This window comes from Hibiscus syriacus, unplaced genomic scaffold, assembly GCF_006381635.1.
Source record: "Hibiscus syriacus cultivar Baekdansim isolate YM2019G1 unplaced genomic scaffold, ASM638163v2 tig00117016_pilon, whole genome shotgun sequence".
Classification (NCBI taxonomy): Eukaryota; Viridiplantae; Streptophyta; class Magnoliopsida; order Malvales; family Malvaceae; genus Hibiscus; species Hibiscus syriacus.
The window spans coordinates 1,101,794-1,124,921 of NW_024063525.1; the positions used below are offsets into that span (position 1 = coordinate 1,101,794).

The following is a 23,128-nucleotide window of genomic DNA, read 5'->3' on the forward strand; positions in this document are numbered from 1 at the left end:
CCCTAAAAACCATACACGAGGAGGAGGATCTTCTAGAGACATGTTCCCCGGTGGTATCAATGTCATGTCTCTTTTTTCTAGGATTGGTGGTGCAGAGGTTGTCCTTTACCGGCTCAACATACCTTTGAAAGCAAATGTGCAAGAACTGAATGGTGATTAGTTGGAGCAATTGATGAGTAGATTTGTTGAATTCGACCTTGTTGTCGGTGGCATTCCGTGTAACAACCTTACCGGAAGAAATAAACATTATCAGGATGAACTAGAATATTTTTGTTGGTGCATTTTCTTGCAATGACTGATACAACAACTTTTTTTTTTCTATAACCCCAAGATACGCACTACCATATCTCACTCTTCTCGAAATATGGAAAGGTTTAGTTGATAGCAAAACTTGGTTATCTCTATTTTTAGAATCTTGTAACCAAGGTTATCCAATATGAAAGATCTATAAGTGTAGAATCTGTTCCAATGTCTTATTATGTGCCATAAGTTCTCAAATTCAAGTTCAATAATCTTTTGAAGGACATAATGAATATAATCCTGACAAAGAAAATGATCGACATGAAAGAGGCAACAATGATGTAACAAAACTTGAGCTAGCATCACGGTATAACTAGAGTGCAAGTGGTGGACTTGTTCATTCCCATAATACACTTAATGAACTTATGGCTCTGTGATTGGAGGATCTGCTAGAGGACATGGATTGATGGCTGGGGAAAATAATTTATTTGGTGATGCTTATCGCCCTTATCATGAGATAAGTGATAATCTTTCTTGATGGATTGCTAAAGATAACACAGGAGAGCGTTACAAGTTCAATTCTCCATACTTTCTGGCTTCTTGGACCACTTACTTTCAAGAAAGTGAAATGCTTCATCATTCTGGCCTCGTTCATTATTTTTCTTTAATAGAGGTAGAATAGGCCACAACTTACTTCAAAGACCTTCCTCATTTGAGACTGTCCTGTTTGAAAATATTTTTCCTCATTTCTTTATCGAAGAATGAAAGAATTTTGTAAAGTGTTGCTTATCACATATTCACAATAGAATCAAATCATAAGAATGAATTCAAAGAATATCAAAAGAATCAACAATTCTTTAATGTTTGAGAATTATAGCTCTTTGACAAGTAACAAGATTTATGGGTTAGTTTCAGGATGGATTTCCTATTTTCTATGGTTATATCTATTTAAGATGTCACTCCTCTTCCGCTCTTTGTGAACTTTGTCACATGCCTCACTTTAAGGACTTGGTATTTTAACCGGATACGTACAAAATGACACAATCTAGCATAACAGTTACTAGACCTTATAGAATACTTCCATTTCAATTCTCTGAAATCTTTCATTTAGACTCATCTAACCAAAGTAGTGCAAAAATATTGGTCTAAAAATGAAATTTCTGAGTGCTCGTGTGAAGTTGACTATAACATGAGTTTCTTAACATCCTTAGTCCATTTATTAACACATTTGCCGTTTTGGCTAGCTGAATTCAACTTTATTGTATATAATAATATATATAATCACCTTTATCAGGCTAATTGAAACTTATCCATAAAGCCAGGGCGATTAACCAATTGCTCTAAAGGGACAGTTTTATTACATATAATAGTATAATAGGCTAGTTGAATATTATCCATAAAGCCGGGGCGATTAACCAATTGCTTTAGGGGGATAACTCAAGCATAACAAACTAGCTTAATATTATCCATAAAGTCAGGGCTATTAACAAATTGCTTTAGGGGGATAACTCAAGCTTTATTGTATATATATAATAATATAACATGGGTATCCAAATCCAATTTCTTAAGCTTGTTAAGAAGAACCTGTTATAGTCTAGGTGTTTTGGTGGAATTCAGAAAATCTCTTTGTTAGAGTTCAATTCCCAAGCAACTGACTTAAACTAGATTTATCTATTTGTAAAGATTATGTTCATCATCGAATGTCATCAATAGAAAAGTACTCTAGTCGGTTTTGCAATGTAATACACCAACGAACCCCATATTGTATGCTCCTATATATAAATACCAAGCCTTTTTGTAATTCTTTTCAATAAGAGAAGGCTATCTCATTTTTGTAATAGGATAATGTTTGGGTATATTTCATCTGAGGTAAGGTCAAGGGTTCTTGTTTTTCTGGTTTTCAATCCTGATATTTTGTCAAAGATTATAACTCTTAATCATTTAAAGAGTTTTTTTAATCCAATTGATATTCAAAGAACTACAAGATTGCAAAATTGACTCAATGCTCATAACCTTAAAAGCAACACAAATTTATTTATTGCACAAAAGGCGGAGAAATGAATAAAAACAAGTTTAAACAGGATGCTGAAAATAGAAAGGTACTACAATGGTAGATAAAAACTTCCACTTGTTTTGTTTAACTTGCTATATCATTACTCTAATGTTGGGTGTGTACTTGGCCCAGGATTTTCATCTTTATTTTCCCCCCCCCCATTTCTTGATCATTTCTTGTGTCAAGTCCTTTGGATAAACTTTCAGATAAAAACTCTTCTTTCTCCTGAGTAGTCTCCATCATCATCTTTTTCTTCTCTGGCTGGAAATTGAGCTCATTTTTAAATTCAGAACATCTTTTACTAAGGATGATAGCCTTGTCCTGATTCTGAACACATATTGTGGTTGTAATTGGAGTAATATTCATCAGACTCTTTGTATCCAGACTCTTTTCACTGGTCTTCTAAAAATCTGATACATGTGTTTGAGGTTTCTTCAGAGTTACATATTTCCCATTCATTCTTAAACCTATGGGTCAGTCTCGAATTACCTTTCCTTTTACTTCTTTATCATTTATAATCAGAGAGGTATTGGAAATTGAACGTTTTATCTTTGGCTCAAATACTTTGTTTTCCTCTTCCTCTGTGGCATGTACTTCACTTGTTTCGATACCACCAACTCCATTTTGGTGTTTGATTCCCAATTGTTTGATCAAAACAGACTGATCATCCACTTCTATGATTCCTTGAACCAAAAGGTCTTGAACCACTCGTTTGAAGTTACCACAATTCTCAATCGAGTATCCTCGGGCTCCAGCATGATAGTCACAAGAGAGTTTCTCATTATACCAACTCGGGTATGGAAACAACAAAGGCTTAGCTCGACATGGAGTAATAATATGGGCTTTGAGTAACTCAGGATATAACTTGCTGCACGGAATTGAATGAAACTTGGGTAGAATTTCCCTTGACATCACTGTCTCCTTACAACTGTTTACTTTGCTCTCTTGAAGACCATGTGCATGATGACCAAAATGTTTGCTTTGAATGTTTGATTCTTGAACATCAGGAGACAGACAATAATTCGAAAATTTTTCTTTCTCGACCAGTTTTAAGCTTTTGAGGAGCTTAGGTTTCCCATCTTCAAAACATAGCAACCCTTCTGCGATGAGTTTTTGAACCTTTAAATTCACAACCTTACAATTCTCTGTAGAGTGGCTAAATTCTCCATAATGATAATTGCATGAATTCTTGACACCCTGCCAATCTGGACACAAACAAGTATTAGGCCTTGGAGGAATTGGTGTTAAGAGGTCATTTTCAACAAGAAATGGTAATAAATCTAAATATGAGATTGGAATTGGAATGAGAGGTATCATTTTATTTTTTCTTTTCCTAGCTTTCTTTAATGGCCTTTGAATCTCTTCTATGCTTCGCTTCAGCTTGATCTCTGTCGCCTTTTCTGGGAACCTTATTGGATTTCCACATCTCTTGACAAGTTCTTGGTCATTTGTTTCTATTGCATCAGCTACATCATTCATAATCCCATTCAAATCTTTCACAACAGGATCCTCTAAGGGTTTCTCTCCATGGATTACAATATTCACCATATCCATTAGTTTTTTCATTTGCTCTTTTAAATCATCTTGGAATTTTTTTACTTGATCAGTCATCTCTTGTTGTGACTCGATAAATTGCTCTTGCAGTTTCTGGATTCTACCAACCCTTGCTAAAATCTCATTCATGGTTGTTATCCCTCTTTAGGAAGACCAAGTTAGCTCCACTTTGATTTCAAAAATTCTGTCATGGAATTCTCAACTAATTATTCCACGTTGTCATGATTAAATGCATGTAAAATAGTTTGAAATAAAATGTAATTATGCAAAGATGCAAATGCAAAAATGAAAATGTAAATACAAACGTAAAAATGTAAAAATACAAAATGCAAATGCAAATGTAAATATGTGAATGTAACAATAAGAATGAAAATTGTGCAATACAAAAGCAAACATAAAAGTATAAATGAAAATGCAAAGATGCAAAATGCAAATGCATGTATGAAAAGGTGTTACTCAAGAGTGATCATCTTAGAACAGATTTCATTGAACACAAAAGTTTCCGTGCATCAAACAAAACTTTACATATAGGGGACAACTTTCAGTCCTAACTTCAACAAAACTTTACATATAGGGGATAACTTTCCCTCCTAACTTCTCTAAAGCCAAATTAGCCTATCAGCTTATGGGTCATATTGCTTGTCTGGACTGCAGCTTCTTTCATGACATTCTCTTTTTCCTTCATCTTCTGTGTCACTTCTCGGAGTTGCTCATTTTCCTTTGTAAGAGAAACTTTGTGTCCAAGAAGTTCTTGGATAACATCTTCATATATGTTGCAGTTCTTTTTCAGTTTGGCGACCCCTATTATCCACTCTTCTGGGGTGTTTCTTATGCCAGCATTTTGAAAGGATTGACCGACCTTCTGAAAATCTTCCTGCATAGTTTCCATTTTGGTGCTCAATTTATCGTTTTCAATCTTTAAATGACGTATTTGAGCCTCAGACCTCGGCAAATCTTCTTCCTTCTGGACACCCCTACTGATACTCTTACCTTTGAATACTTTTGGTATTAATCAGGACCTTCAGTTACCCAACTAGGTCGATCATTTATCATAAATTGTAAGGTTCCATGATCCAAAAGACTTTGGATTCGACGTTTGAAGGCAAGACAATTCTCGATGGTATGTCCTTGAGCTCCAACATGATATTCACAATAAACGTTGATGTCATACTAATTCAGATACGGAGGTTGGAACGATTTTATGTAGTACAGAGCCACTTCTCATGCTTCAAGTAGCTTCTCATACAAATCTTTATATGATATAGGGATATCATCAAAATGAGAACCGCATTTTGTCTTGGATTGAACCTGAGTTTTAGAAGTCGGGAGCATACTAAACTTCGACGATTTCAGATTACATGATTTCTTCTCATCTCTAGGAGCTTTTACAATTGTCACAATTTCTTTGGTATCTCCAGACAGTTTGTGAATACGAATGATGATTGCCTGTGATTGGTTAGGATTATAAGCTCCTTGTATATATGAGATTACAGGGTTATGTTTATTGACCTCTCTCTCTTTTTGTGCAGGGGTCTCTTTTCCTTTGGCCAAAACAGATATTCTACCCATAATCTTGGACATCTGCTCTCATATTTCTCCTATCTCCTTTTTCCCTGTAATGGGCATACGATCTTTGGGTGCATAGCTCTCCTTTATCCTCGGAGTTCCCTCAGGATGAAATTCCATGTTTGCTTCATATTTTGTTCGATCATAAATTTTTTGTCCATTTATGAATTCTTTCCAATTTGATGAACAGTCTTTCAAGTCAACACCTTTTGGTTATGCCATGATCATGCAATGCAAAAAGAAATCAAAATAAAAAGGAAAAAGGAAAAATAAATTGGTTAGTACCAATTAATGGAAAGAAAAAATTATATCTATCATTGTATATAATATATTCTAAACTCATGCTTTCTAGTTCTATGCTTTTTTTGGAAAAATTAATCTAACTGCATGATTTCTAGTTCACATGCATTTATTCAGAAGAAAAAAATAAAATCAATAAAAAAAACAAAAGTTAGAACTTATTTCTCCTTTGTTTACACCTACGGACAGGGGTTCAATACAATCTTAGATCAGGAGAATTTCTAGGGTTTATTATATGCAAGGTTTCAATTCTAGGAGTAAAGGTACTCAAACTGTCCTTGTTGGTGCCCCTTGGGCTGCCAAACCCTCAATCCTAGTCTATTACAGACAAAAGTGTATCGAGTTCAATTTGAGGGGACACATTTCCCTATGCCTGACACGGAGAATAAATTATCACGAAGATATAGGATATATAAGTTACTTGCTAGGTCTGACACGGAGAATAAATTCTCACGAAGACGTCGCTTTCACTCCCACTTAAAAGGGACAAGCTTGATTATAAAGCTTATGTTATGCAATGTACGTGTTGTGTGTGAGGAGAAATATTCAAACCTTTAACAAACAAATAAATAATAAAAATAATGAAATTTAGCATATGAAAATAAAAATGAATTAATAAAAAAATATATAATAAATATTATGAAAATCATAAGTAATAAAAATTTTGAAAGAAAAGATTTATAAATTAAATAAATATGAATTTTTAATTTCTAATTAATAGAGATAAATTATAATTGATTTTAAAGCTTGACTAGTCCCCAGCAGAGTCGCCAAGCTATTGTAACCGGTTTTTACCTGGGCACGAATTTTTTTACTTGGCGGGAAAAATGATGTGGATCAAAAATGATTTTGATTTAAAAAATATTTTGGGAGTCGTCATCGACCTTTTTGGGTTAGGTAGGTCGAATACCTAAAAATTATCTTTTAAAAGAGGTTTTAGGAAAACATTAGTTAAAATATAAACCGGTATGCATTTTAACCAAAAAATTCGTTCTTTTTAATAATAAAAAGGGATTCGTGGTCGATTACGTTTGGGAAGGATTAACACACCCACAACGCCCAAAATTGGTACTCATTAATTATAAATTGTCTCTATTATTGGAAATTTAAAATTCAAAAATATATTTAATTCATAATCCTGTTATTAATATAATTTTAAGAATATATATATATATATATATATATATTTATAAGAAATTTATTTACTTAGAAATATCAGAAAATGACTTCTAGGTGCTTTAAGACAGCTCATTTCTTAATATTAAAAAATAAATAAATAATAATAAAAAATTTCTATAAAAATAATTAAAATAAATTAATATATATAATATATAAAAATAGGATATTTATTTATTTAAGAATATCAGAAAAGGACTTCTAGGTGCTTTAAGACAACCCATTTCTTAATATTAAAAAAATAAATAAATATTAAAATATGATTTTTTTTATAAAAGTAATTTATATAAAATTAAATTTATAAATAAGATTTTTAAAAATAAATAAATAGATATTATTTATTATATATATTAAATAATAATAATAATAATTAAATATATTAAATTAAATAATAACAAAATAATGACTAAAATAGATAAAATTAAAACTATTGTATTAAAGTACATAATATATAAATTAATAGACAAAATGAAAATTATTATTAAAAAATCATTAACAAAAATATAAAATATAAAACCTAAAGATCCTAATTTGAATTATTAAAAAGATATGTACTAACAGTGTAATTTAGCCTTAATATTAATTATTCGGGTTAAAATAAAATTTATTAACATTACCAGGGACTAAATAAAGTATTTACCATAAATATGTAAGTATATTAATAATGACTAAAATATAATAAAGTAAAACTTTAAGGCAAAATTAATATGCTCATAAATGTATTTTAGTGACTAAAATGAAAGGATTACAAACTATAGGGTATTGCGGACAAGGTTTGTCCATGTATGAAATTACAGAAAGGCCCTCACCAAAACTATGTCGTTTTGGTGAGGGTATTTATACCCCCTTTTAAAACCGACCTTAAGGCCAAATTTTCATTTTTCTCTTCCTCGTTCTCTCTTTAAAATAGAGAGAAGCATTTTTCTCTGGCTTCTCTCTAGGTTCCCTCACCGGAGGTATTACCTTCAGTTTTCACGGTGAAACTGACGAGCATGGTAAGTTTTCTTCTCTTTTCTTTTGATTCGTGGTTGACTGGGATCGTTGGTAGTTTTTCTCTTTGTATATAGTTTGCTATGTTGCTCTCTCTTTTTTGTTTCTTTGCTTGTTGTGTTCATCGTTTCTCTCTATGGTTCTGTCGTCCCCTTTCTTTGCAAGTGCAATGAAGCTTTTATAGCCTCGTAGAGACACTCTTCGGACCGGTCTCATGGGTGAAGTTCGGTGAGTCACCGAACTTCCAGTGGTGAGTCACCGAACTTCCAGTGGTGACTCACCGTTGGGGGCGACGCGTGTGGCTGGGGCTGGGCCTTCTAGAGCCTTCGGTTGGCGTCGTGGCAGCGATAGCGGCGTGTCAGCAGTTGAAGCATCAACGTGGAGGTGGCGTCTGAACAGAACCCTAGGGTTATGATACCCTAGGGTTTTGTCTGGATGCATCTTGACGTTGGATTAAGGCCAGATCCAACGGCTGTGAGCAATGGCGGCTGGAACTGAGATGATATAAACTCTAATTGGGTTTAGGGTTAGTTTTGAGCCTGGACCGGGTTGGGCTTGTAAATTGGGCCGGTTTGTAATTGGGCTGGGTGTGATTTGGGCCTGAAATGTAATAATAATAATTTATTATTAATAATAATCATGATAATAATTAATAATAATAATAATAATAAACAAATAAAATAAAAATAAAATGAAAAAAACTAGCGTCTTCAATGCTCATTATATCATCCACAACTTAAGAGTTCTTTATCAAGTAAATTATACATACCTGGAAGCAGGTGCACCGCTTTTGTTGTTAGCAATATCAGTTTGCTTGAGATTGGTTCCATTAGTGGCACGAGGTTGTTTTTGTAACACATTTGCAGGTTCTTCTTTCTTTACAGATGCTTGAGCTCCAAGAGATCTTACTGACAAAATCACATTAACCCCTGAATTACCAGGATATTTTCCATGTCCCACAGATTGTGGAGATTCAGAATCAGAACCGGCTTCACGAAGCATCCAACTTTTTTGTGTGTACACATAGCCTTTCACCTCAGAGAACCCATCCATGGTGTCAGAGAAACCCCTTTTGTTTCCAGTAACAACATTTTTCTGTGACGATGAGCAGATTCCATCTTTGGAAGGAAGTAGAGGAAGAAGTGGCTTCTCATCAAGTTTTCCCAGATTCAGCAAGCAAAGCTCTGTTTCTCTCTTAGGGGATTGGGATCCAGGAAGACCAAGCCTAAGCTCTGTAGCCTTCAAATTCAGATTATTCTTATTATTATCTGGCAAACTTGAGACACCAGAGCTGTCAACTGAAGAACAATCTGATAATCCAAGATAGTTACGCTCCTTTAACCCCAAGCCACAGTCAACAGAGGGAGAAGAAACATTACTCTGCACTTCCTCCTCCACGCCCAGCAGCGGTGAAGACATCAGAACCCAAAACTTCTCAAGACAACCTCTTTTACTGCAAAGAAAACCAAAAACAAGAGATCAAAATTTCTGCTCACTTCCAGAATCAAAACTTTTTAAGCCAAATATTTTTTTTAAGAAAAGGGAAAACACAAGATATGATACCACTACAAAATACAAGTAATCTCAATCTGCTTACTGAGATATCTAAACTGAACCACCAAGTAGACCAGTCCATAATTATTGACAGTTCCTGGTGAAAAGATGCCAATAACATCATCTATTAAACCCCAGCTACCTAGGTTGGTTAACTTGTGTCATTTATACGATTCCACTCTAAGCGTCAAAAACTCAAATAATGGTGTAAACCCCATTCAATCTGGAATTTAACCTGTCTTGATTCACAAAAAACTAAATTACATGTCAACGAAAAAGCCAAGTAGAGTGTTAACTTTAACAAATACTTTTTATCATGTGGAGAATGGTTTCTACTACCTGATTTAGCACGAAAAAGAACATACCAAAACCCGAATCTAATTTTTTTTTTTAAAATGGTACCAGAAATCAACTACTGTTAGTACTATTTCCACTGCTGAGAAACAATAGAATTTAAAATAAAAAAACAAAAGAGCACAAATATCTTTAGCTCATGAAAAAGGAAAAAAAGTTGAGCAAAGTCTCGGTGTCTAATGCATTAAATCCTTTTATGTTATTTGAAATTTCCATCTTACCTGAATAATAAGCAGAATGAAGAGGAGAAAGATGAACCAAAAAAAAAAAAAGCAAAAAAATAAAAGGAAAGTACTGTCCATCCATTTTCTTTTCGTTTTCCGAGCTACCAAAGCAAGTAGATAAAAAGATAAGATTGAAAAAATTGGCGATTTGATCAAATTGACATTTTTTAATTGAATATCTTTTTTTTTTAATATTGTTTAACTTATATTTCTTGAAGTGGCACTCTTTCGATTGATGTGACGAAAGGCGTATCCCAGGGACGTGCTTTACCTGGTTTTTATACTGAGTTGGATGCCACGTGTGAAAGGCGCATCTCCGGGGACGCGTCTTCACAAGGTTTTGCTGATTCAGTTGCCACGTGTGAAAGACGCATCCTCGGGGACGCGCCTTTCATTAAATATCTTAAATGCCCATCCGATTTTTCCCCAACTACCCCTCCTCATCCCCTATATAAACCCCCTCAACCCCCCTCATTCTTCACACCAAAATCATCTTCTCCTCTCTTATATAACTCAAATTCTCCAAATCTTTGAGTTTTAAATTTCTTATTAGTGGTAAGAAATTTATTTTTCAGTTATTATTATTTTTAAATAGTTATTATATTTTATATTAATATAATTATATAAATATTATTTTTTATTAAAATAATATTTATATAATTATTATTTATTGAAAATTATTAATTAATTATTTTTTGTGCTAATTTTTTTTTTGTCTACAGTTATAATGGAAAGTGAAATGCTGCTGCGATTGGATGCTGACCATATCTCCAGACATTTTAGCGATATGGTAACATTTTTTTATAATTAATGTTAATATTTATTGTTATGTTTAATTTAAATTTATTATGAATTTATATTAATTTTAATTTTTTATAATGCATATTATTTAGGATACTGATCGTATTTTAGAGACATTTATTAAAAATCCACGTATACCGACACCAGAATGTATTTTGCCATATTTGGCTTCTGCCGGGTTCGGATATATTGCAACAATTATTGGTGGTTGCAAACTCGAACTTGTCCTAATTTCTGCATTGATTGAGAGGTGGAGGCCAGAGACACACACTTTTCACCTTCCATGTGGAGATGCTACAATTACATTGGAGGATGTCTCTATGCATCTAGGGCTTCCCGTCGACGGAAATATGATGTGTGGTATGACGGATGGTGATTGTCAGTTAATGTGCATTGATTATCTTGGAGCTGCTCCGCCAGAGTTTAATGGAGGTAGAATAGTTTTATCTTGGTTAAAAGTTAATTTTGAGGTTTTAAATGAAAATGCTTCAGAGGATCAAGCAAAGGCATGTGCTCGGGCATATATTCTACGAATAATTGGAGGAATATTGATGCCCGATAAATCCCGCAACCAGGTGCATTGTATGTGGTTGCAGCATCTGATCGATTTTGATGAAGCTGGAATATATAGTTGGGGCGCTGCAGTTTTGGCATTTCTCTTTAGAGAAATGTGTCGGGCGACGAATTATAAGAAAACTGCTATCGGTGGATGTCTCCTGCTTCTGCAATCATGGGCGTGGTTCCGCATGCCTTTCTTATGCCCGATCGTGAATGAACCATACGTATTCCCCTTATTGTTGAGGTAATTATCGAACTAAATTTTGATTTAAATATTTTTAATTAAATAGGGTGATATTTAGTTTATATTATATTTCATAGGTGGATGATGAAAAGAAAGAACCATAGAAGTATACCAACTGGTTAGAGGAATTTCGTCTACTTATTGATACAAAAGTTGGGTCTGAGGTATGTTTTTATACGTGTTTAAATATTAATATTTTAATTTAAAATACTAGATATAATTAGAATATTTTATTTATTTGAATTGTATATTTATATTTCAGTTTCAATGGATACCTTACGCGAGCGATGAGGTGAAGGCTTGCATCCCACCCCACCTTGGTGGGTCATTAGAGGTTTGGATATCGGTTATACCTCTTATATGTTATGCTATTATTGAGTGGCATCCAGTTGATCGCGTGCTCCGTCAGTATGGTTGTACGCAATATATTCCTGGAGCACCTAGGAATTTAGACGATGTGCATAACATAGATAGACGAGGAAAGAAAGAGGTTAACTGGGTGGTGAGACACAGAGATTGGATTGCGCTTTGGGAGAACCGGTATACACAGTTGGCCCCTCGACAATATTACGCTGAAACTGGTCATATGGTTACGGATAACTATATGGATTGGTTTAATGAAAATGGGAAGCCGTTTATACTTTCGGCGGAAGCACGAGGGGTTAGCATTCCTAGGCGTCGAGAAAGACGTCAACCATCTCAATATCATCGTCCCCCGACGCGTGGACGGAGAGAAGGCGCTACCGGTTCTGCATCAGTCCCACCACAACATCCTTATCCACCGATGCCACAATGGTACATGCCCAACCCTCCACTTAAGATGCCATCTCCTCAGGGGTATATGCCAAGCACACCAATTCATATGTCATCTCCGCAGGGTTACATTCCTAGCCCGCCAGATTACATGCCTAGCCCGCATGGTTTTATACCATATAGAGGTGCATATACAACTATGTTTAATGATCCAACATATGGTTCATATGCATCTTATTTGGCTGGTGGTTCTTCTCCTCAGACACCTCAATCTCCATCTAGATAACAAACATCGATGCCAATGTTTCCACAGTTTTCACAGTTCCCGGGGAGCGGTGGGATGGTTACTAGCACTCCTCCAGGCCCTTCAGCCCCTTCAGTGTCATCTACGCCAAATGAAGGAAATACCGATGATGATGATAGTGAAGATGAGGAGACCGAATAACAAGTTCCACGAAGAAATCCTCCGCGAAATAGACAACCACCGCTATGTGGAACTCATTCGAGAAGACGACATCGGTGATCCATTTGTATTTTAGTATTATTTAAATAGTTATATTTCAGAAATTTATGTAATTTGGTTATGTTATTTAAATGTTTCATGGTTGTTACTGTCAATATTTTTAATGTTATTTTTTATTCAAATTTAACATTAAATGTTTAATAAATGTTTTTAAAATACAAATTATAGTATTCGAAATTTAAAATTAAAATACAAATAATATTATTCGAAATTTAAATTTAAAATATAAATTATATTATTCAAAATTTAACATTAAATTCAACTTAATATTCCAATTGTATTCGAAATTAAAAGTTATATTCCAATTATAGTTCACAGTACTTAAATTGAAATTAAATTTATCCATACATATGATTTTATCATTAACATATATATTAAAACGTATACATTAAAATCAACTTATCACTTCACATTTATTCGTAAAAACATGTCGATGCTCATTCCATACAATTTCAATGTCACAATAAACTTATCACTTCACATTTATTCAATTTATCCATAACATTTTATCTAATTTATTCAAACTTCACATAATGTTTTAATTTAAGTTATGAACTTAAATTTATCTATATGTATAGTTTTATCCTTAACTTGTTGAACTTCCAAAAGAAGTTAAATTTTGGTTATAATTTACCTGATTTCACTATCCATCTATAGTTCCCCGAGAACGTGCTTTAAAGTCCCCTAAGAAACAGTAGGTATTGACATGAATAGTTCTCGGGGGACATAAGTGATATAATAGGGCAATGATAACATATTCTCTGACAAAATAATGGAAGGCGCCCCCCGGGAACGCACCTTCACAGTCCCCTAAGGAATAATAGGTATTGACATGAATAGTTCCCGGGGGACATAAGTGACATAATAGAGCAATGATAACATATTCTCTGACAAAATAATAGAAGGCGCGCCCCCGAGAACGCGCCTTCACGGTCCCCTAAGGAATAATAAGTATTGATATAAATAGTTCCCGGGGGACATAAGTGACATAATAGGGCAATGATAACATATTCTCTGACAAAATAATGGAAGGCGTGCCCCCGGGAATGCGCCTTCACGTGAATAATACCCCCGTTATAGACACTATTATATGCAGCGTATTATAAACTTTCAAAACAAAATTCAGCTCACAAGCTTTGAAATTCTCAAACTCTAAATTTCTCAAAAATCTCAATCCTCTATTCTCTGAAAATGAGTCGTCTTTCTGTTGTTGTTTTGTATGATGGAGAAATTAAACAAGCTGAAGAGGGGGTTGTTTTTGAGTCAGATCATTATATCCCCTTAACCTTGAAGAGAAACACCACTCTTGAGGAGTTAATCACAAAAATTTTGTTAAAGATTCGTGTAGCAGGCCGGAGAAGACTATCTTCACTTCAGTACAGATTTCCTACTGAACTTTTTCCGCTCACGTATACATCATTTCAGCTTTCAAACGATGATGATGTTTCTATGATGGTTGATGCTCATATGGGAAGTTCACAATCTCTTATTGAAATATATGCCACTTTTATTGAGGTTCGTGCTTCTCGTGGTCTCTCATATTCCTCTCACTTTGGCATTGTATATCAAGCTGATCAAGTTGATAGCCCGACACAACTGGTCTGTAATGATTTCACGTTATTAATGGCGGATCCAACACCATATGTCATGCCATTAAGTTCAGTAGGAAGGCATTCATCTGCAATTTCTTATGATCTCAACCCACGTGGTTTCACCAATAATCCATATGGAAACATCTCTTCTACTTCAAGGGGCAGACATTCATCTGCCAATGTTTTCGACTTACATATGGAAATTCCAACGAGACGTCAGTCTATTCACATCCCACATGATACAATGGCCTCAAGTTCAAGGGGAGGACACACAAGCGGGAACTTATTTGACCTCAACATTGAATTATCAGAGAAACCATCATCTCCACCAGAAGAACCTCTTCGGGAGCCAGGTGCAAATGATGCCGAAACGGGATTATTCGTTGAACCTGACTCACCACAGTTTAACGTACATTCTGATGATGACGTTCCGATAAATACAACTCCAGCCGAACTTCCTGCACATATGTATGGGGCTGATTATGATGCAATGTATGAGCCTAAATTTTTGGATCTTCCTGATGTTGGCAACTATGGACTTCAATCAACAGTTAATGACGGTGATTTACATATTGGAATGGAGTTCGCATCGAAGGAGGAAGCAATGATGGCAATAAAGAGTTACAATATTCGTAACTAATTTCAGTCCCGAGTTGATCGATCTAACACAGAGAAATATGTCTGCTACTGCGTCCAACGTGACAACGAATGTCAATGGATGGTTCGTGTATCAAAGAGGAAGAGGAAGAACAACTTATGGGAACTAACCAGATACAACGGTCCTCATACGTGTTGTGCAAGAGGTATAAACCAGGATCATCCCAACTTGGACTCCAACATTATTTGCCAAGCAATTATGCCCATTGTGAAGCAAAGCTCTCATATAACTGTTGCAGTGTTGATTTTTGCTATACAGTCACAATATGGGTACACCGTCTCATATAAAAAAGCTTGGTTGACAAAACAGAATGTCATTTGCAAACTTCATGGCGAATGGGATTCATCTTACAACGAGCTGCCCAATTGGTTTCATGTTGTGCAAAGAATCAATCCCGTGACAATTGTTGAGTTCGAAACTCAACATCATTACGTGAATGATCGAGTGGTTCATGATCGCTGCCAATTCTACCGTGTCTTTTGGACTTACCCTCAGTGTATTAATGCAGTCAAGTACTGTAAACCAGTTGTCCAAATTGATGGTACTTTCTTGTATGGAAATACAAGCAAGTTTTATTATTGGCTGTGGTCAAAGATGGAAACCGCAATATTCTTCCCGCTGCGTTTGCCCTCGTTCAAGGAGAAGACACTGAGTCTTGGGCTTTTTTCCTTAAAAATTTACGTTTACATGTTGTCACCAGGGAACAAGTATGCATTATTTCAGACCGAGGAGCAGGGATAAAAGCAACAATGGACTCTTTGGGTACAATGTATAGACCTCCACATGTTCAACATCGTTATTGTGTCCGTCATATTGCTGTAAACTATTACGAAAAATACAAGAAGAACGATGAACGCCAATTAGTCATGCGGATGGGTATGTTACTTTTCCCCAATTTTTCTATCATTTTCGTATTACTTATTTATACTTCATATTAACTATTACATATTCCTAATGGCTTAGGTTACGAACTCTTACCTCAAAGGTTTGAGTTGATTCTACAAGAGTTTTTTGGCAAAAATAAGAAGGGGTGCGAGTACATTATGGACATCAGCAAAGAAATATGGACAAATGCGTATGACGGGGGGTATCGCTATGGTCATATGACAACAAACTTGGCTGAAGCAATAAATTCAACCTTAAAGGGGGCACGTCATTTACTAGTCACGACATTGGTCAAAATGACTTATTTTCGTTTGGGTCAACTCTTTGCAAAGCTCCGTGGACAAGCTCTTACTTGGATGCAAAACGGTCATATTTACCACCCAAGACTAGTAGATGATTTACAGAAAAAAGTGGCTGCATCAAATGGGATGTTGGTTACAAATTTTTCTCGCACCCGTGAATTGTTTCGTGTAACCGAAATGCCACGTCCGTTGTAAGAGATTGAAGCTAACTCTTTCAGAGTTAATTTGCATGAGAGGTGGTGCGATTGTGGTTTCTTTCAAGCACTCAAATATCCATGCTCTCATGTCATTGCAGCTTGCTCACATTCGCATTTGGACTACAAAAATTATGTTGATCCCGTATACTAACTTTCACAAGTATTCAAGGTATATGAATTTGAGTTTCCGCCCATAGGAAACGAAAGAGACCCAGATGAGATTCAAACTTGGCTTATAATTGTACCAGATCCATTGCTATTGAGGTGCTCAGGTCGTCCAAAATCTACTAGAATACATTGTGATATGGATATTCGGGAGAAATCAACAGAACAAAAACGATGTAGGCATTGTAGAAACATCAGACACAATAGAAAAAATGTCCAGCTCTATTATCATCACATAACCGTTAACCCTTATGTAACATAATATTATATTTAAATGAATGTTTTTGTTTCTAATATTTAAATGTAATTGCATTTTCTATAATTTCTCAATGTATAATAATAATAACAGATTAAATGTATAATTATACTAATTTTATTAACTTATGCATCAATATTTTGGTTAAATAATAATAACAGATGACTATATTGATAATATTTAAATAATTAAGTGATAAAATTAATAGATCGATAATCAAAATAAAAAATAATAATATAATCATACGTGTAATATAATAATTTTATACATTTTTCATATAACTACAATAAAATAAAAACTAGTTTTCATCTGTTGTTCTATCCGATTAATGTGGATAATACACTCCACTTTTAACACACATTAAAAAAATATATTCGATAATTATTAAATTATAAATGAAACAATTTACATAATATATTACTAATTTATAATAACATTAAAAATAAAATTTTTATTATTAAAAAAAATACCACCGTGACAACTGAATTAGCAAAGCGCGTCTCTGGGGATGCACCTTTCGCCACCTCAGTCGAAAAGGTGTCACTTCGAGAAATATAGGTCAAACGGTACTAAAAAAGAAGATATTCGATTAAAAGGTGTCTGTTTGATCAAATCGCCTGAAAAATTTGGAAATATTCTTGAAATGAAGCAGAACTGCAAAACAAGAACAATAGTAGAACAAAGAAAATGTAAATATATGCAAAAAAAAAAAAAAACTCACCGGAGAAAGGTTGGTTAAGGAACAAAGAGGAGAAGGTGGATTACTGCTTTCAAAATTGCAGGCGAAATTGTACGGAATGCAGAGAAATAAACAAATTAAAGCTTAAGGCCCTTCCATTAAGCAGAAAGCAACATAAGCCGAAAAACTCGGGAAGTAGAAAGACGGAGGGGCAAAACCGAAAATAAAAACAAAAAAGTGCCTAATTTTTATATTCCCTTTGAAAGAATGGGACCGTGTCGTTTTTATACTGCGCCGTCTAGAAGTTGGGATGGAGGAATCTGATCTAACGGTTGAGATTTGCTTCACAATAGAGGTTTGGACCGTCGATTCTTTTTACAAAAATTGGAATTTATTCGTCCTCACCTTACTGTACAAAATTATTTCATATATGGTTAAAAAATGCAAGATGACATGTAAAGTGTAAGGGACACGTGACAGTGTTACTCATCAAATATTTTAAAAAGAGAAAATAACTTCAGTGACCAAAAATCTCAGATAATATACTATTTTGACTAATTTTTTTTGGATTTACGAAAATGACCAACAAAATCGCAATGCGATCTCTAATTCGTATTGCGATCTCCACTATCGCAAATTCGCGTTGCATTTCGCGTTGCGATAGTTGAAAATCGCGTTGCGATTTTTCATTTCGCGTTGCGATAGTCTACAGTTGTCGTTGTGATTTTCCAAATTCGTTGCGATAGTCTACAGTTGTCGTTACGATTTTCCAAATTCGTTGCGAAAATTCGTTGTGATAGTTAAAAAAAAAAGATTTTGTTTCTTAAGAATTTTCTCTAAAAAAATAGTATCCGCGCGACCACTACCACGACCACGACCACGACACAACTGATTCAGTTGTTTTAAGGTGCATGATTGTTAATTGTTTCCTGAATAATCACATTGTATTGGAAACAAGTGTTGGTAATGCTCAATCCCACATAGTATTGGAAACACTATTGGGAATGGTATTTAAGGCTTGGCTTTCCCACTTCCTTGTTGAGTGATAGAGAACAAGGGGGACTCTCGCGCGCCGTCGCCGCTGTCCGTCTCGTCTCGGGTCGTGGTCGTGGTCGTGGTCGTTGTCGTGGTAATACGTGTCTTCAACACGTCCGCGCGGATACTATCTTTTTAGAGAAAATTCTTAAGAAACAAAATCTTTTTTTTTAACTATCACAACGAATTTTCGCAACGAATTTGGAAAATCGCAACAACAACTGTAGACTATCGCAACGAATTTGGAAAATCGCAACGACAACTGTAGACTATCGCAACGTCAAATGGAAAATCGAAACGCGATTTTCAACTATCGCAACACGAAATGGAAAAGCGCAACGCGATTTTCAACTATCGCAACGCGATAAATCGCAACGCGATTTTTAACTATCGCAACGTGAAATGCAACGCGAATTTGCGATAGTGGAGATCGCAATGCGAATTAGAGATCGCATTGCGATTTTGTTGGTCATTTTCGCAAATCCAAAAAAGATTGGTCAAAATCGTATATTATCTAGGATTTTTTGTCACTGAGGTTATTTTCTCTTTTAAAAATATCATTCTATTGTTTTAAATTTAATTTTTAACATTATAAAATAAATATTAAAATTTTAATTTTATTTTAGATAAATATTGAACCGTTATTGATAATTATAATGTTCAGTTAAATTTATTAACTGACCAAAATAATTAAAAAAATAATCCGTTAACATCAAATAGTTAAATCAAATCAATCAAAACTAAAAGAAAATAATACGTTAACAAATATAATTCATAGTTATTAAATTCAATTATAATTTTACCCTAATTAAACAAACATGAAACTTTGCTTGTTTATTGGTTAACGATATTGTTTGAGTAAAAAATTGTAATCTTTCCAAATAACAATGGAATGGCAATCGCTAGTGTATGTCTGATTTTTTATCACTTCAATTTTGATTTAAAATTTTAAAAAGTGCATAATTTTAATTCTTTTATTAATTTATGTAATTAAAAGACAATATTTATTCATAAATAACTCTTAATCATTTGATAATGTACGTTCACATCCTTAATATTCTTAGTGTTTGAATAAAAAAGATAAAAACCATAAATTTCTAAGCTCTTAAAAGTAAGATTCATCAGAGAAAAGTAACCCACGGTAACCTTAAGTATGTATTTTTTATAATATATATAAATGTGTATTATTCTTTAGTATATATGTAGAATTTTTTAAATAACTTAGATATTATATTAAAATAAACTATAAATTATTATTTATATTTATTGATATACTAAAGACATTTATACCTTGAATAAAATACAAAAGAGACGATACAGTTGTCAAATTTAAAGCATTAAAGTGTGGGAAGTGGAGGGTACAAAAAGAAACAAGAGAATATATTTGATTGGGGGACAAGAAAGCGGCATTTTGACATCTAACATCTTTTCATTATTATCCTTTTCATGTACCCATTAAATTCACATTTATAATAAGATTTTTATATTTGTATAAATCTGTATTCTATTCATGAATTGTATCAAGATATATTACCAATAAAATAATATATATAATGGCTTGTTTGGTTGGTTAATTTTGTGATCTGTATCGCTCAAGCTCAACATAATATTATGTTTGGTGTTTCTGCTTGAAGAATACAGGATCACCAGAATACATAAATGGACTCTTATTTCTTACTTTTTTGTGCAATTACATTGTTTGATATTATTAAACGATCCATGGGTTATCAAACATTTGATTGCTGAAGCTTGTACATTTGAAAATTATCAGACACTAGATTGTTGTTGCTCAATAAGTTTGATTGATGCACTGCTGCCTACATCCCAGTGAACTATCATAATCAATTGTTCTTATTTGATTTATTGAAGAATTTTCGCACACATTTATGGTGTTTGAAAGGTTTGAATGAAAAACATCAGTTTTCTTTTAACTTAAAATATTATGGTGTCTTTTTTTGTCTTCTTAGATTCGGTTTAATGTTTGCCTTCTTTTTTCCGGCCAGTTGTATTTACAAGTGTTGCTTGTTTCTCAGCCAATGTTGTACGCTTATTTGTTGCATTTATTTGTATCCTTGATGCAGGTTGCATTACTACCAAGGAGCTTGGGACTGTAATGCGATCACTTGGCCAGAATCCTACCGAGGAACTTCATCAAGATATGATTAATGAAGTTGATGCCGATGGAAATGGGACCATTGATTTTCCCGAATTCCTTAACTTGATGGAAATGAAGATGAAGGATACTGATTCTGAGGAGGAGCTCTACAATCATAATCAAAGTTATGATGGTCAAGTAAGGACCTCTACAATCATAATCAAGATCCAATAATGGGTAAAATAAGGGATCAGGGCTGATAAGTTTGCTAAGATTCCTTTTAATATCAATAGGACATCTATGTTTCTTGTTACTTAGCTTTTGTTTGTTTGCTGTCTGTTTCTTTGTTTGCATTATTTCGTGGATTGGACCTTAATATCCTACTTGTTTGCTTGTGTTTTTCTTTTTTGTCCATTAGTGTATGGGTTGCGTCTTATTTATCTTTAATAATTTGGTGTTTTCTTTCTATTCTCATTGTCATGAAACCTAAAACCATTTGGAAAGTTTCGTTGTTATTGCTTATTGTTGGGAATTTTGAAGAGCAAGAAGGTTAAGGTCCCGACTGTTAGGGTTGGCCAAATTTCAATTTAGTTATCTTCAACTTTTAAAGAAATTTAAATTCTGCAATTTTGTCCTTTACAAAACTGATTTATACGGCATAAGCCATTTTAATTTATATACTAATTTCTTTGATTTTATTCCACAATGTACCAGGCTATCTTACTAATACTTAACGTCTTCGTTTTATATGATTTTATCCTTTCCTCTTATATTCTAAGCTTGTTGCATGTATAAATACATGCATTCTTTAAAGATTTTTTATTACATATTTGATTGCTTTTCCTACAGGTTGCTCGCATCTCTACCATGGTTGAGCCTCAAATCACTGCTGCTGCAGCTGAAGCTGCAGTTGTGATGCTTTCCGATGAAATGTCATGTCCAAGGGAAATATTTGATGGTGATCAGATTGATTTAACTAATGGGTCATTATCCCCTACTTTAAGTTTGTTCAAAAGTTAATATTGTTAATCTTACTTTTCTTATCCTTTGCACCTTAATTTACTGTTAGCTTTTGCATCATTCTGGAGTTTTGATGTGTTCGATCTTTTATATGTTTTAGAGCTCATGATATCGAAGCATCGGAGGAGAGATCTATTCCATCAGGTATATATACTTTTTAAATTTAGTTCTGCAACAACATTTGGCTGTTTTGGTTGAAGAACCAGATTATGGGATCAAAAGTAGATGTTATTCATATTGCTTCTTGCTAGCTTTTTCTTTATGATATCTTCTCGGGTTTTCATATGATTTGTGCTTTACTTTTGATCTTGTGCATGTTTATATTGGAGTTCTCCATTTCAAATCATTATTAGAATTTATAAGGAAATACTCGTGCAGAATCTCAAGACATACACATCCGAAGAATAATGATGTACCTTTATCATTGTGTTTGTGATCCTTAACAAGTGGTCAGAAGCCATGGACTGTTGGAAATAAGATTAGTAGTTAATTTGTTACTAGTTAGGACTTAGTTTGTTATTGGTTTGTTATGATTTGTTGGTTACTTGGGCTATAGAAGCCATACTTTTGTATTAGGTTGAATATAGAGTTTATCCACTATTCAATAAACACACTTCTGTCATCTCTCTCTCTTTACGTTTTCTCCTTCCCATTTGTTAACTCAGGCCACCGGCCTTTCATCACTCTCAGCCTCCATGGCTGCTTTCTCACATGGTATCATTCGCTAAAAGATCCTGGCGTCTTTTTCTCTTCCGCCGTTGCACTGACGATTGAGTTCCTTTACTCTCACGCCGTTGCTACTGCAAAGTTTATAGATTTTTTTCCCGATCTCCAATTTTGTTGTCGTTGTTCTATTGCTTCTGCTACTAGTTGCTTCCATTCTCATCAATCTATGAAAGAAATTGATTAGTAGGTTGTAGTCATTCGCTGCTACCTTTTTGGATTTATTATCGATTTCACTGCCACCGGTTATTTCTACTTCCTTAGTTAATGATCAACTTCTTCAATCGCGAGTTTGTACAACGTTACAAATCTGATGGTTCACTTTATCTACGGTGAGATTTGTTGTTGTTTCTAATACACTCAATAAAGAAAGAAAAGTACGATTCTGTTTGGGAAGAGAAAAAAAAGAAAAGAAACAGATTGGAAGTTAGATTGAATTTTTGTAGTGGCATTTCTTTGTTTAGTTAGTTCTCGTGTTTCTATAGTTTAGCATGATTGACTTCTGCTGATTTTGCTATCTTGTTGCTCCTGAAAGTTGGTGTTCTGTTATGGTATGGTTTATCTTCTTGGATTTCTTATTAAAGTTTGGATACTATGCTGGTTGGTTCGTTGTGTGGTGAGGATATTGCAA

The 23,128-nt window shown here is 34.1% G+C and overlaps 2 protein-coding genes across 3 annotated transcripts in view; one reads left to right on the forward strand and one right to left on the reverse strand.

Moving 5' to 3' along the window:
- The window catches only part of LOC120195583 (auxin-responsive protein IAA9-like), a 36,238-nt gene that overhangs the window by 7,148 nt on the left and 5,962 nt on the right, over positions 1-23,128 (reverse strand). Inside the window, exons 1-2 of one of the 2 annotated variants that reach the window (XM_039197562.1) lie at positions 17,667-17,853; positions 8,649-9,332 (exon numbers count right to left, since the gene is read on the reverse strand). In XM_039197562.1, the coding sequence (XP_039053493.1) occupies positions 8,649-9,298 (650 nt within the window). In that variant the 5' untranslated portion in view covers positions 9,299-9,332; positions 17,667-17,853. Of the gene's footprint in view, positions 1-8,648; positions 9,333-17,666; positions 17,854-23,128 lie in introns of those variants that run through there. The other variant, XM_039197563.1, reaches the window with a different exon arrangement.
- Positions 14,973-21,774, forward strand: LOC120195599 (calmodulin-like). The gene is made up of 3 exons (XM_039197573.1): positions 14,973-15,042; positions 20,741-20,952; positions 21,604-21,774. The coding sequence occupies exons 1-3, from the start codon at positions 14,973-14,975 to the stop codon at positions 21,772-21,774; spliced, it is 453 nt and encodes a 150-aa protein (XP_039053504.1).